We start from the raw sequence: 15143 nt of genomic DNA, 5'->3' as shown, positions 1-15143 counted from the left end.
CGCGTCCACACGACAGTGCGGGGCGGGCACCGGGCCCCTGCCCCGGGAGGAAGAGGAGCGAGGCGGCGAAGGAGACCCCGAGCCGCCGGGGGCAGATGTCCCCAGGTGCAGCCTGTGCACACCTGACGCTTCGTCAACTCTAAGCCGTGCTCAGAGGGGTGGAAGACCGCGACTGCTCAAGAGAAAGGAAACCTAAGGTGTGGCGAAGGCGGACAGGGCCCCTGTGGACGAGCAGTGAAAACCTAGGTCCCTCCTAAGAGTTCAGGGCCCGACGCCCAGGAGGCCTCCCTGGGCGGCCCTGCAGGAGGAGGAAAGGCACCGGGGCTCCGCGCTGCCCGCCGCGTACGGGAAATCCTGGCGCGGCAGAAAGGACATCGTCAAGGCAGAAAAGCAAGAGAAGGAAGAGGAGAAAGAAGGGGGCGGGGAGAGGAAGAAGAAGAGGAGTGAGTTGGTCCGGGCCGGTTTTTCTCTCCTGTGTGTAACGCGCTGAACCCGCTGTGCGCAACTCATGCCTCTAAAAGAAAACAGCTGAAATGTGAGGCTGTGTAAGATTTGCCTTTAACTGTGCAGTCTTTTCTCTAGACAGTAACGCAGTGATTTCCTTTTTAAATTGGGGTGATCTATATCTTTTTCATTTTATACAAAACGAATTTATACAGTAACAAAAGACACTTTTTATCTTTAAAACCTTTAGAGGAAAATAAAAGAGTATCTTTATAACCTTGGAATAGGAAAAAACTATTTTTAAATGACCCATAAAAGCACAAAGCATAAAGGAAAATTTATAAAAGCTACTATATTAAAATAAAGTCTATTCATGGAAAGACAACAGATAAAAGTCAAACCACAAGCCAGAAGAAGATATTAATATTTGCAGCACAATACAAACTAAAAAAGGAGGTGATGTGAAATAAATAACTCTCCTAACACCATAAAGAGTCCTAGTAGAAAAATTAACAACAGGTATCAAGTCATACCACTGAAAATGATGTGCCAAAGTCGGTAAACCTATTAAAAACACTCAGACTAACTAGTAATTGAGGACATAAAATTAAAACCAGGAGGCATAGTCCACACCCTCCACGTTCTCATAAGTATTATGCCATTATCGAGGGCCAATGAGAATTTCAAGCAGCAGAAACTTTCAGAGGCTTTCAAGAAGAAGATAAATTGTTTCAATTAACTTAAATAATTTGGCATTATCCTGTGAACCACACTGCACACGACCCATCAGTTCCATTTCTAGGTGTATATATTAGAGCAGTGTTTTACAGACTCTGGGTAGGAACTTACTCGGATGAGCAGTTTCTAAAAGCATTTTCCCACAAACGAATAAAGAACAGAAAATAAAATATGAGGAAAATACCGACGCTCATGGCTAGTGGATTAACATATACACAATGCAGAGTGCATTTCTTTCCGCGCCACTGCCCCGTGGGGAGCTGGGGATTTGCGCTCCAGGAGACTCACAGAGGGAGCACCTGTAAGAGCAAAGCCTGGCAAACTCAAGGCCTCCAGCTGGAGGGCAGGCAGGAGCCTGCGGCACCCAGACGAACAGGAAGCTCTGGGGCGGTGAAAGGCACGACCATCAATCTGTCTACATGGTGAGGTCTGAAAGTGCAACTGCAGAGACTTAGCTATGGTCACGGAAGAAAAAGGGAGGAACGCTAAAGACGAGCCGAGGTTATCCCTCAGACCCAGGCGGAAGCACGGTGGGATGTGGCTACAGCAAGAGGCTCCTGCCATTCTGCTCAGCTCCGACTGAGAGCTGAGAAGTGGACCACGACATCTCCATGCTTAGCGCCGACCTCAGGCGTGACAGCTACAAGTGACGCCTTTCCTTAGAGTTTCCCATTACTCACAGTTAAAAATCCCCATGCTGACAGGGTCTCTGAATTCAGGTGCTGTCCCACCAGGACCGGCTTAGTACGAACCTCTCCCTCCTGCCTCGTTTTCTCGCTGAAACCTTGTGATGTTCATCACCCCAGCTACAAAGAGATGGAGGAGAGAGAAGCCTTGGAAGGCAATGAAATGACAGGGCTGCAAACGCTGCCCTCCCTGATCTGATCAGTACCCGCCATGAGAAGCAGTCAAATGTTGCACTGTACCCAGAGACGCGTGCTGCTATTGAACACTGAGGAAAAACCTGAAGAGCCTTCTGCAGCCACAGCAAATGCACGAAGAAGCCACACAGATCTAATCTTAAAAAAAGAAAGAAAACACCTGTTTGGAAAAAAGAGGCTGTCATTAAAACAGTTTGCCATTTCTTTCAGTCCAAAATGTCTTCTTCCTCAGAAATCTTTAAGGATGTACGACACCAAGGACAATCCAGAGTTTAAAAATCTATAAATCCACAAACAGACAGGGAGCCCTTGGCAGGGGCAGCCTGACCTGCTGGAAGGCCCCAGCCCTGCCGCAGCGACAGCTGGGGAAGCCAACAGCAGGGCTGGGCGCCGGGAGCTTCCAGAGCACAGTGGGGGACACGGGACCAGGCCTGTCCTGCCGTGCCGGCCAGAGGGCTAAAGGACAATGGGTTCCTCCCAAATCCCGTACTGGAGAGGAAACTTCAGTCCAGCCTTCCTGGCAGTATAGAGAGAAAGGTGGATAAGAAACAGGGACAAAGGGCAATTGCACATATTCACGCGCGCACACACTCACGTGCCATTTATCTACCCTCCAGCCATCTTATGGCCACACCCTTAACGCATATATTTCACTCCATCTTCAAAACAACTCCACAAAGGCAAGGCTCACGTTAGAAATGAAGATGCCCGCTTTCGGTCAGCGCAGCTGGGACCACGCCCAGGCCTGCCTGCCTAATGCTCGAGCTCTGCCCCCCACACAGAGAGGAAGGGCACACTGCAGAGCAGCTCAGTCTCAGAGTGGACCCCAGGCTACTCCCAGCAATGCTCGCCCTCAATGCCACACCAGGAAGATGTGCACCTGGCCAAGCTCGGCAGGATTCCCACACAGGAGGCACTGCTGCACCTGGACCCCCAGTCCAGGAGCACAACGCTCACCCCCAACAACACACCAAGAGACCCCTGCCAAGTCTCGGACACAGAGGCATAAGATTCAGCAAGAGGAGCTCTGCTCAAGGCAACTGCACCCTGAGTGTCCCGCAGCAGACTGGCTCTGGCCAACCCCGGGTGCCTCCTCCTGCCGGGGGCTTCTGCATTACCTAACGCCCAGTAGCCGACATCGCGCAGGAGGGGGCTGCCGTAGAGGGTGTGCATGTACAGGAGGTGGGTCATCAGCTCGGCCAGGGCCCACCAGCTCAGCAGGCGGCCCAGGCCGCGGGCCAGGACGCAGAGGCTGTCCTTCAGCGAGCAGAGCTCTGGCTGCTGCATCTGGTGTGGAGACAGAGAGAAGATGGCATTAGCGTGTGGCCCAATTTCTAAAACTGCATCCCCGCAACAAGGTTCTTAATAAACTTCTCCAGAATTGTGTTGCCTTGCTTGGTTGGGGTGGTTTGCCTTGGCAATAAATACTCAAGGTCCTTGGTGAAACTCATTCCTAAGAAGGCTAATGGCTACCCGTGCCAGGAACCGTGACAACCCCTGCGTCCCCCACCTCAACAACGGCCTGGAAAGCATGCAGGGGGAGCACCGCACCTCGGACCCTGCCGCCCCTTTGGACTCGCTATCAGCCTGGCTGTCCTCACTGCCACCCGCTGAGGCTGCAGCTGGAAAAGTCTGGCTAGGGCAAAAGGGGCACAGGACCGGCAAGAGGAGGGGAGAGCCGGAAACAGCCAAGAAGCGAGAGGAGGAAAACGGAGTCCCAGTGTGTGGCTTTGCCTTGAGCTGTTTGTGACACAAAGCAGAACGATGCAGCCCGGGGAGTCACGACGGTTAGAGCACGGGCGTCAGCCAGACCGGATCAGGACCAGACTCCAGCACCGGCCCACAGCGGAGCCATCTCAGGAGGTGAGTGAGCCCACAGTGATTAACTATGACGCAGCACTAAGTTCGGCAGTGACTGTGACGCATCTCCTGTGTCGGGCAGGGATGTGACAGACCTGAGAGGGGTGTGAGGCCAGAGGGGACACTCGGACTGCTGAGGTGGAGGAAGTGCAGGGCAGTGCCCCTGATTACAGATGTTCAGGACCAGAAGCATTCCGGATTCCGAGCTTTTCAGATCTGGGGATATGTGCATGGGCATCACCAGCTGAGCAGCCCCGATCCGAAAGCCAGCTCAAAAACCTCTGGATTTTGGAGCATTTCCGATTTTGAGGTTAGGTATGTTCAGCGCTGAAAGTGAATACTAAGTATACGGAACAGACAGGAGGCAGTTCTATCACGGTGACCGGCCTACAGGCATTGCACATAATTTAAATGGAGATCCTGGAACTCATAAACATGCTATAAAATTTGAAGTCAATTCGATTTCATCCTTATACCAGTAGACAAACAGGAAAAAGCAAGAGCGAGCAGTAATACATTTTCCATGTCTTACAAGGAGAAGGTTTCACGGGTCAGAGGGCGTTCTTGTGAGGGGTGAGCCACGCTGCACCCCAGGCAGACCCTGCACACCAGGGCTGGTAGAGGACATCGGCCGGGTGCTGCATCTGACCCTGGGTTCAGGACAGAAAGGCCGTCCCCGTGTCACTGGCCAGAGTCCACGGAGGCTCCCCAAGGGGGCAAGGGGCTTCCCAACCCACCCAGGGTGAATGTAGGGTGAACGCAGGGTGTGTCCGTGAGAGGTAAGGCAGATTACTTATGCAGAGTTAGAAAGTGGGAGAATAGGAGCAGGGATGTAGCTCAGTGGTGTGACCGCTTGCCTGGAAAGCACAAGGTCCTGAGTTCAATCCCCACTACCAAAAGTGAGAGAATAGGAAAGGGACTCGCACCCAGGGAGCACCAAGGAAACAGCCCTGGTGGAGAAGATGAGGCTGCCCATTAACAGAGGAAGGGACCGGCTCAGCTCTGGGCCACCATCATCTCTGCTCATCAGCAAGATGGATCCAGGAGCAGTCTCTGTCGGGCCTTGTCTGGTCCCTGTGCGATGACTTCTTCCTGGGACAGTCTTGGTCTTGTGGAGGCTGTGCTGGAATCTGACGTGACCACAGGCACCAACTGAGACCCCAGGTGCTCACTGAAAGTCCCCTTAAAGCGCTTCTCTGGTGTCCAGTCTTGAAGGGGATGTGAACTGAGGGCTAACCGACCTTGTCTGCCAGCTTTCGGACACACACTCCCCATGATTAACCTGCCAAAACGGCAGCTGAACGAGGATGGACCCGAAGTTCTAAGGCAGTAAAGGAGACGCATCCCTGTAAGCCCAAGGGCAGAGTCAGTATTTCTGTAGCAAAAGCAACTTCTGAGTCCCTGAACACGTGCGAAGAAAACACAAATCACGCCTTTAAAGAGTAACCGCTCAAGGGCCCAGGAGTTTGTGTCCTCTGTCCCTGTGGCCGTCTCTGTGACACCAGGAAGACACCGAGTCACCTCCACAGCTGTACTGTCCACTAGCAGCCCAGATGCATGGCTTCCTCTGCCGAGGGGAGCAGAGGCACTGCCCACAGAGGAGGAGGGAGACCCACGTGAGGGGATTTGCTTTCTTCTTTTAAGCACGCATCGCACCACCTTCCGAAACCACCTTCCATCACCAGCAGCCAGGCTAGGCAGTCCTGCGGCTCCAAGCCTTCACAACAAGCTGCTCAGGGAGCTGTTTCCAGTCTGCCCAGTTATTCCCTGTGCAGCTCACTCTTACCACTGTGGAGTGGAAAAGAATAAAGCTGGCAGGAACTTCCTGTAGCTCCTGGTGTTCACCTTACTAATACATTCTCCGTCCACACCACTGCATGGTTAGGAAACGCGGCCACTGCTTTACAGGATCCCCTGAACCGCTTTGGGCCAGGGAAGCGTGGAATTCGGGAAGGGCTCTCCAAGAAGGAAGGTTCAGCCTGCTGCGACCCTGCAGTGATCACATCGCTTCAAGGACAGCGGTGCAAGTGCCGAGGCAGGTCCATTTCCGGGCACGAACAGCTCGATGCTTTAAGCCCAGCACACACATGTGGAGCAGTCCGGGAAGCCTGCTGCAGTGGGTCCTCAGCCAGGGGCCCTCAGGGAAGAGGTGCCCACTGCCAGCTCATGGATGCCTGCAGCACTTAACTCAGGAGAAAGAAAAAGCCGCACAGCCAGCACCCAACCCCGAGGGCCTGGTTAGTGCACGTGTGCACTGCGGGATCACGCAGCCACGGAACCGCGTGCTCCACAGGCAGAAGGAGACGAGGAGGTGGGAGTGCACACCAGATGCAGCGCCAGTCTCTGGACACTGACACTTCAGCTGTGTTTTTTTGGGGGGTGGATACCGGGGATTGAACTCGGGTCCTTGTGCTTACAAGGCAGGCACCACTTCAGCTGTTTTTGATGATTTTGAAACTGTTCTGTAATCAGGATGAAAGCACAGCTTTGGCCCTCTCTGGGAGTGAGCAGGCGTGCTCGGGCCCCACTATTTCTGCATCCCGCCTGCCACAGAGGGCCAGCGTCAGCCTTCACTGGGCAGCCAGTGTCTCCCAAGTCACGGCTTCTCTGGTGCTAGAGCAGTTTGTGCTCCTCCCTACTTCCTCCCTACTTAACACCCACTCACTGTTTCCTTAGCTCTGCACTGACTTCATCTCTCTTCATTCTCCACCCTTTTCCTGACCCATTGAAGCGAATTCATCTGGACCTAACAGCTACCGGCAAACGAGGAACCAAGAACCAAAGCAAAGCTATGGTCTCCATGTTTGTGTCTCTCGGAAATTCACATCTGGAATCCCAGCTTCCGGACCACAGTGAAGGTCTGGGACCTCTGACAGGGACCAGGTCATGGGTGGGGCCTGAGAACAGAGCCCTCAGTGGGCAACAGCTGGCTGTGCCGCCCTGAGGACACGGTGCAGAGACGCAGCGCTGTGAGCAGGAAGTGGCCTCCCCAGACGCAAGCGCTGCTCCCTGACTCTGCCTCCAGGACTGAGAGCAGTCGGTCTCCCTGCTGCTGGAAAGCCATGGCTCACAAGGCGCAGTCACTGCAGCCAGGCAGCCTGGCACGTGGCACCCACTTACTCGCGGAGGCCAGAAGAGCTTTCGCCAAGGCGGCTGGGGCCTCCGGGGCCCTCTCAGACAAATGCATGCCGCCTGGTTCAACAACAGTGGCCTCAAGAGCAGTGTTGGCAGGACACAAGCTTCTCCTAACCGCGTGTCTCTACTTCTTTTTGTTTTTCACCGGTAGGGATTAAACCCAGGCTCTCCCCACTGAGCTACTTTCCCAACCCCTTTTTATTTTGAGACAGAGTCTTCCTAAATCGCCAAACTGGGCTCAAACTTGCCATCCTCCTGCCTCAGCTTCCCAGGGTGCCGGGATCGCAGGTGTGCAACACTGTGCCCAGCATCGGTTTCTACACAATCAACTGTGTGCGTGGTGCGCAGGCCGCTGAGTGTTAAGTCAACCTCCAGCGTGGGTCCCCTGAAGACAGGGCCTCTTCTGGGGGCTTGGGCATCATGCCATGCACCCCAGCCCCGAGAGCGGAGAAAGCTGCCACAGTGCAGGGCCAGGGCATGGCTGAGCTCAGCATCGTCCCAGCCGCCGGCAGTCACCCTTCAAGGCCACTCGGAGCCCTCCGTGCGCAGCCTAAAAGGGCACAGCTGCGGTAATGAACGCCGTGGGGTGCGGCTGTGGCTGACTGCTCCGAGGAATGACTTCCCCAGTTTCCACCAACCGGAACTTCCCTACAGGTCGGAGAAGGCATAACCGCGTGTCACAGCAGGACAAGGGCTGGACTCCTCCCTACAACCGTGTGCCTCCTCCTTGCAATCAACAGAAACGTATGTTTCTTAGTTGTGCAAATTCACCAGGGAGAAGGGAAGCAGCCCAATTGTCACACTATTTATTTGCTTTTCCTTAAACAAAGGCTATCTGCCGTTCTTGTGGGCTGTGTCCTTATGACATCCATTTACACCCCAGCCTAGTGGACTCCATTTATTTAAACCCTGCAATCCAGAAAAGCAGACAAGCCCCACAGAGGTCATCTAATGAGCTCGCGCGAGAACTGTGCTAGGGATGGTTCCAACCAGGGGACCTTCCCCGGGAAGACCACTGCAAAGTGCCACCACGGGGACTTGGGCTCGGGCTCCACGAAGAATACAGGTGAACTCATCTGCAGAGTGCAGTTTAAAACACATTATATTTTAAAACCTCATTTCATGCAAATTGCATAAAAGGGAAGATCGAAGCCTTCTGTCTCTTTGAAAACATTCTGACGATGAAAGATGACAACCCCCAAGATGAAAGGCTCTCTTCTGTTGCTCACTGGTCACACAACATTTGAGAGCAGCAGACAAAGCCGACCGGGGCCGATTACTGCTCTCAGCCTCTCTGCTGAGCACAGCTCCTGCCTTCTGGCCCCAGGGTCCCGCATGCGGCTCTTCCACACCTCTGACCCAAGCCACATCCCGCTCCCCGCCTCGGCTGTGCATGCTGGGTCCCTCTCGGACCGCTCAGCAGCGTTGCTGCCGCAGCCGGGACCCCACACTACACACCACCGACGGTCCGCGCGACTCGGCATGTCCTATTCCCTCCGCCCGGGGCCGCCCGCTCTTCGCCTCTCCTTGCCGTCACTGCTGCCTAGACGTAGTCCCCACGGAGGCGTCTCCCTCGCCAGGTCACCTGAGGGCTGAGAGACCAGAGCCGGGCACCACCCGGAGCGAGCGCACACTCGGCCAGTATCATCGGCCCTCTCGGCACACTCGGTGCTCCCTAGAGCCAACACCGCCTCCAGCCACCCAAGGGTTTCGGGGACACGGCCGACCTGCCCAGCCCCTGCCAGGCTCTCAGCAGCGGGGCCCCTGGTCTGGACAGCACTGTCCGAAGGCCGGCCGCGGTGCCCTCCCACAGGCTGGCACCAGGCGCTCCTTCTGGCCTGGACTCAGCGCAGAGCTGCCACATGCTCAGCCCAGTCTAACAGCAACAGTCACAGCTCGCGCTCACAGCGTTTGTGTGTGGACCCACGTCAGCTGCACGAACCTGGCCTTCACCACGGCCCTGCAAGGGAGGAATTGCTCTCCAACATCTCACAGCGGGGTGTGCAGCTGTGCAGGTGAGGGGCCCGCCCGCCGCTCCCCAGCCTAGGCAGGGCAGGGGCTTGGGCTCCAGGGCCTCTGTGCTCCAGCTCCGTGCCCAGCTCGGGCCTCGCCTTCCTCCCACTGTGCACGGAAGGTGCCGGCTCCCAGCTGAACCCGGGAGCAACAGGCAGGCTCTCCCTGGACCTCCTGGACCCCTCCTCGCCACCTTCAGGATCCGAATTCCACAGCAGCATGGCCAAAACAAAACTGGAGCTCTGGTTTCCGAAACTCTGAGTGCCACAGGATACAGCCTCCGGTTCGGTAGTGTGGCCCTGTAACGTGAGTCTTACCTGTTCCTAACTGCAGAGTGCAAATTTCACCAGCCTTCAAGGACAGAGGACACCACCATGCGTCCCTCAGCTCGCTCGCATATGTAAACGTGTATGCTCACCACTCGTGAGCGCTCTGCAGGCCTGGGCCCACTCCTTTTAACCCGGGTCAAGCAGAGTCCCCGCTGGCCTTTCCCTCCTGGGTTGGCTCCGCGGTGGGGCTCTGCTGCCCCCTGGTGGTGAAGCCCCATCTCCGGCTCTGTACGGAGAGGCACAGGCCAGGTGGTCTAAACTCCTAGTCCTGGTGCCCAGGGCGACTCACGCTACCGGATTAGCACCTCAGCTCCTCCCTCCCAGGGGGCTAAGAACCCCACTGGCCTCCTGGCGACTGCAGAGGCTTCCTGGATCATGTTTTATTTTCCCTGCAGTTGATCATTTCCCTTTTCTTAACTAATTTTTCTATGCCTTTCCAAATTCCCTGGATTCTGCATTTGCCTTCATTTTGCAAGGAGTAGAAAGAGAAGGGTGAGACACAAACGGAACCCAGAGTCTACGTGAGCCCTACAAGAAAAGCCCCCCCTCTCTCCTCCTCCTCCCCAGACCGGGGCTTCGGTGAGCATTGATCTCACAGCCCCCGGGACCCAGACAGGGCTGTAACACTCCCACTGGGTCCCAAAGGCCACAGTTTAAAAGGCGATGAGAAATAAAAACTGTGATAATTGTCCATAATAAAGTGCAGACCCCACAGGGAAAATGTCCTTACAGACAAGATGCAGTCAGGAAAATAACTGTTCCCCAGTGAACTGAGCGGGTTAGGTGTCCAGTCCAAAAGATACTGGCTGGAGAGTTTGGAAAATTCAAACTCCACAATGTCGAGGAGCTTGTGAAAGAGACCAAATGTGGAGGATCTGAACTCACACCGTTCTGTGCCCCTCTCCCCTCCCCGCCGTGAGGAACTCAGTATAGTGTTTCCAGCCTGGAACATGGGTCCGAGTCACCTAGAAGACCCCTTAAGCTGTGCTGCAGGCGCCAACCCAGGTCAGAGGTCTGGGGCAGGGCCTGGGATACCACGGGCTGGGGACCACACTTTGAGAAGTGAGAGAGACCCTCAGCTGCCAGCACCATCTCCATCTCCTAGCAAGCACTCACCACAGTCCTGAAACAGCCTCGTGACAGGGGAGTGAGCCTGTGCAGCCCAGACAGAGGCAACCTGTGCCCGGAGTGTCCGTTTCACTTGGGATTTCCAAAGGGTAAAAGTCATAGGCTTTCACAGACAATTTCAGCATATCATGCTATTGTTATAATGTAAAAACCTACTTTTAAGTCCAACATTAACTTAGTGGAATTTTTGAGACAAATTAAGTCACCCTCCTTTTTCACTGGCTCCTTTTGTGTTGTCTCCTCAGAAACGTGCAACACTGCTGCTGGCCCTGAGCTCTGAACTATGCTTCCAGGAGTGTGCACGTGTGTGCATCGTGTGGGCACGTGTGTTCTGTTGTCTGTACACACTGTTCGCTCCTCCACCGAGATGTGCTTTGGCGACAGGAGTGGGTAGACGTCACCCTTGGGAAGCTGTTTTAAGTCCCGTTGACCGTGAACACCTGAGGTGAATCAGCGTGTTTCACTGTCCCAGGAGACGGCCGAGGCTGAGGAGGGCGGAGGGCGGAGGTGGGAAGAACAGTTCCCCGGCACACATCTGCTCCAAGGATGCTGTCCAAGAAAGGAGGGAGGCAGAGCCTCAGGCACATGGGACTCAGCCCGGACCTGCACATTCACTGCTGCCTTCAGCAATCTCCCTTTCATGGTTTTCTCATCTAGGTCACCAAATAATTCCCAGATTACTGCAGGGCTGTTTCAATAGCACTTTGTGAATATGAAAGGAAATACACAATACAACAACACAACAAACAGCACAGATAGCTTCTCTTCCCACCTTTTCAAGTGGTACCATCATAATGGAACTTTTTCTTCCCCTGGGGCTTCACTGCAGGGACACCAGCTTCCAAGTCCCCAGGTGCAGAGTTATGGACCCCAGGAGCCACAGTCCGCCCTGAGTCAGGGCTGGGCCCCTCGGGCTGACACATGGGACATGGGGCACCCTTCACTGTGACCACTTCTTCTTCGGTTTACTCAGCTATCTGCAGAAACTCGTGACAATGAATGGTGTGTGTTTTCATCTGTGGATGCATCAAAGTGCAGAGACTCATGTCTCACAGAAGAGCACAGCAACACAGACGGTGCCTCAAGCTAATGACCTCCAATCCAGGCCCCAGTGTGCTGCTACCTGTTTGATGAACTCCGGGAAGTTGAGGATAGGCCCGTTGTGGAAGACGGGATAATAGAAGACGTAGGCCAGCATCCAAGGGAAGGAGTGGCGGCCACGCATGGCGGGCAGCTGCTGCCAGCAGAACTCGAGGCTGAAGCTGGTGTAGTACAGGCAGCGGACAGTCAGCGTGAACTGCAGCAGGTAGTACTCAGTATCGGTCCTGTACCACCTCCTCTGCAAAGTCAAAAGGACAGGACAACTGCTGAGTGGCCAGAAGGGCAACGTCCCATCCCACCACAGCCAGCTAGCATTCCTGCCTCTCTCAGAAGCCCAGGGGGAGCAGTCTTCCCTGGGCACAGCAGCTGTACCATCAAGGGAGTCCAGAGCAAATGAATTCTAGTAAATCTCACTGGTGAAAGACACAGCTCAGTGGTACACTTTATGCTTGCTGTGCCCAAGGTATTCAGGAACAGTGGGGAAGGGAATACTGTAACATCGACCATCTACTTGGCACATAATGTTTTCCTGGATATGTATCTGTGAGACACAGCCATGGCCACCATGGAGACTACCCACATCTAATGGACACTCCAACAGCCTCTTCAGCAATGCTGGTGGTGAAGAACAGCCTGTGAGCGTCACATTCTGTCTTCATTGTATTTTTCTTCTTGGTCTTCTGTCAATATATATGAATCAAAAAGCTGAGACTAAGGGATCTCTAAACCGAAAGATTTATGGAGTTGTTACAGATGCTAGCCCCCCAAAAAAAGGATCCACCTTAGCTAGGGTGGTGGTAAATCTCATAATCCTAGTGCTCCAGAAGGCTAAAGCAGGAGGATCACAAGTTCCAGCCCATCCCTGGCAGCTTGGTAATTTAGCAAGATCCTGTCTCAGAAAATAAAAAAGGACTGGTCCTGAGACAAACTCCCTCAGCCGTCAAGAGCATGGCCAGATAGCGGCTGAGAAAATATCAAGCGGACCTAGGGTGTTTTACCAAAACGTCGGAGAGAAGAAACCATAAATCCTTTACACTGAACCCACAATGGTTATATGTAGAAGCCGGAAGACATAAAGCAGATGAAGTCCTGAAAGAGGAAGATAATCCATAAAGAGAAGCATTTGCTACTTCCTCACCGGCTGGTTCTAAAAGCACACACAATGCCACCTTGGTGGCTAATCTTTAACACACAGGAAAAGAATGTAAAGCAGTTCTTTCTCTTTCTTTGTTGATTTTTGCTTAAAGCTATCAGTTAAAATAATTTTTCCTTATCTCTTTCCTCCTTCCTTTCTCTGTCCTATAACTTAAGGCATCTCAGAATTATTCTCTTACCAACCATTACCAAAAGACCTTTACAGACACCAATTCAAAAGAAATACTATAGTCCTGCCCTTTAACGTGTTTCAATTCTCATACAGGAGACAGGTGTGTTAAAGATGCAATTCCAAGACACAAGTAACATGCATGTGCAAAAGTACACTTGGAGCCAAAGGTGAGAAGAAAGTGTGATAAAATGTTAACACTAGGGAGAGTAAAAACCTGGAACATTCCATAATCTTTATATTGTCCTATATTTCCCATAATATGTATATATTTTTTCTTAATGAGAAAACAAACTACGGTCATATATATGTGAGAAACAGAACTGGGTCAAAGGAAGGCATAGTTAATTTGACCAGCAAGGGTCTTTTAAGGCTGTAGGCAGAAAAACTGATCCTGAACAGTGTCTGCTATACATACAGAATCAGCCACCAAGGGAAGAGTACACTCGGACAGAGAGAAACACGGAGAACGTCTGAAGCCCCAGCTCTTCCCTGGCCGCCTGCTGTCTGCCACGGTGCTTACCATGCCGCCGTAAATCCCATGACCATGAACATGGATTCATCAACAACACCCATAACTGATGCTGTCTCCCGAGAAATGATAAACAGAACCAGATTTTGTTTTCTGCCCTTGCCTGGTCCAATAGATAGGTGTTGATTTATCTTTATTTCTGTTGCAAATCCATTTTTAAGTACAGTTGTTTAAACAATTGACCGGTCAATCAGTCTGGAAAGTTAAGGCTCTCTGGTTAGGACAGAACTGCTGCAGAGCCTCACTCATGCTCCCGAGTCCGTATTCTGCTGCGCATGCCGGCGAGGGTGCAGAGAAAGGTGGCCAAACAACATCAAAATGTACCTGAACTTTTCAAAGTGCTACCACCATCACATTGCTTACCGTAGATTCCACCCTGGGAACGACTCTGATGAAGGTAAAATAACTGTCCCTTCTGTTTTCCACAAGATGAGACTGAACCTGAGGCTAAATGTCAGCCTCTGGAGGACCACACAGGGAGCGGAAACGCTCAGAAGCCAGGCTCACCTTTCCCACTGAGGCCATGCCCACTGCTGGGCAGATTCAGGCCCCTCAGGCACTCAGAAGCCACCTGGACCCTGAAGAGCCAGCGAATGGATAATGAATGAAAGCAAAGACCTTCAGGAGTTCCCGCTCCATGGTGACTGAAGACCGCATCATCCAGACTTCCCAAGGCTTTCTGTGCCAGGACTGCAACGGACGAGGGTGAGAAATCCGAGTGGAACCGCAGCCACCTGGGTCGCACAGCACCGAAGAGCTGCGGCCCTTACACACCGCGCATGAGGGGCCAGGACATGGAGATCTGCAGGTCGCTGATGCCTGTTAGAGGCACAGTGCTTAGACCCATCAAATTTAGTAGCGTTTATTTAATCAAAGAACAAAACAAAGCTCAACAGGATTCACAGACGGAGCAGCTCCCAGAACCAGAGCAGGGTCTAAGAACTCCAGCCTGATGGAAAAGGACTTAACTGGCTCCGACTTATTCAGTCAACCAATTAGTTGGTTACAGCTGAAGTAGTTAATTGTCCGCAGCTTAATTAGATAATTGGCTACAGCGCCCTCGGTAACCAACCGGAGCTCTGTCACAGCCACTCTGCTCCACACTGGTGTGGCGTTCCTGGCCCCGGGAAGGTTCCCAGCCCGAATCCACGGCCTGCAGATTCTCCAGACCATCGCATGCCCTCACCACACCTCCGCAGCCACACTCGCTTGGGCAGGCATCCGCAGAGAGCCGACCTGGCTGGCCTGACCCGTGCCCAGACGCCTGGCACCACTGCCCTTCCTTTACACGCTCGTGTGCGAGGCCAGACACAAGCCACTTCATGGGCCAAGATCCCTGTGGCGACTCTGTCACCGCCGTGAACACGAAAAGCTCAGGGCGCAGGGCCTGGCAGTGTGGAAGGCGCTCACAACCGCTCCTTGATTTCACCTGAGGAGTGAGGCAGAGACTGACCAAGCAGCGGATGGAGAGGGCTCCGAGAGACAGGCAGGAAGGCTCAGGGGCTGTACTGCGGGGATGACCAGAGGATAAGCTGCTGAGGAAGAGGGTGGGCCGGTTCAAAGAGGCTGAATTTAAAATGTCTATCGGAAGAGGGAAGATTTCCCAGAGTCCAACAGCAGAAAAGGATGGAGACGGAGACCACGGTTCGCCCAACCCC

General features: G+C 53.4%; 1 protein-coding gene across 1 annotated transcript in view; it reads right to left on the bottom strand.

Annotated features, from left to right (window-relative positions):
• Positions 1 to 15143, bottom strand: part of Hhat (hedgehog acyltransferase) — a 255752-nt gene that overhangs the window by 192733 nt on the left and 47876 nt on the right. Inside the window, exons 6-7 of the mRNA XM_033762250.1 lie at positions 11652 to 11867; positions 3182 to 3350 (exon numbers count right to left, since the gene is read on the bottom strand). Coding sequence (XP_033618141.1) covers positions 3182 to 3350; positions 11652 to 11867 — 385 coding nt within the window. The remainder of the gene's footprint in view (positions 1 to 3181; positions 3351 to 11651; positions 11868 to 15143) is intronic.

This window comes from Fukomys damarensis, unplaced genomic scaffold, assembly GCF_012274545.1.
Source record: "Fukomys damarensis isolate Sample0158 unplaced genomic scaffold, DMR_v1.0_HiC HiC_scaffold_11, whole genome shotgun sequence".
Classification (NCBI taxonomy): Eukaryota; Metazoa; Chordata; class Mammalia; order Rodentia; family Bathyergidae; genus Fukomys; species Fukomys damarensis.
The sequence above is the reverse complement of the archived record's forward strand: the minus strand, read 5'-3'. Positions and strand labels throughout refer to the sequence as shown.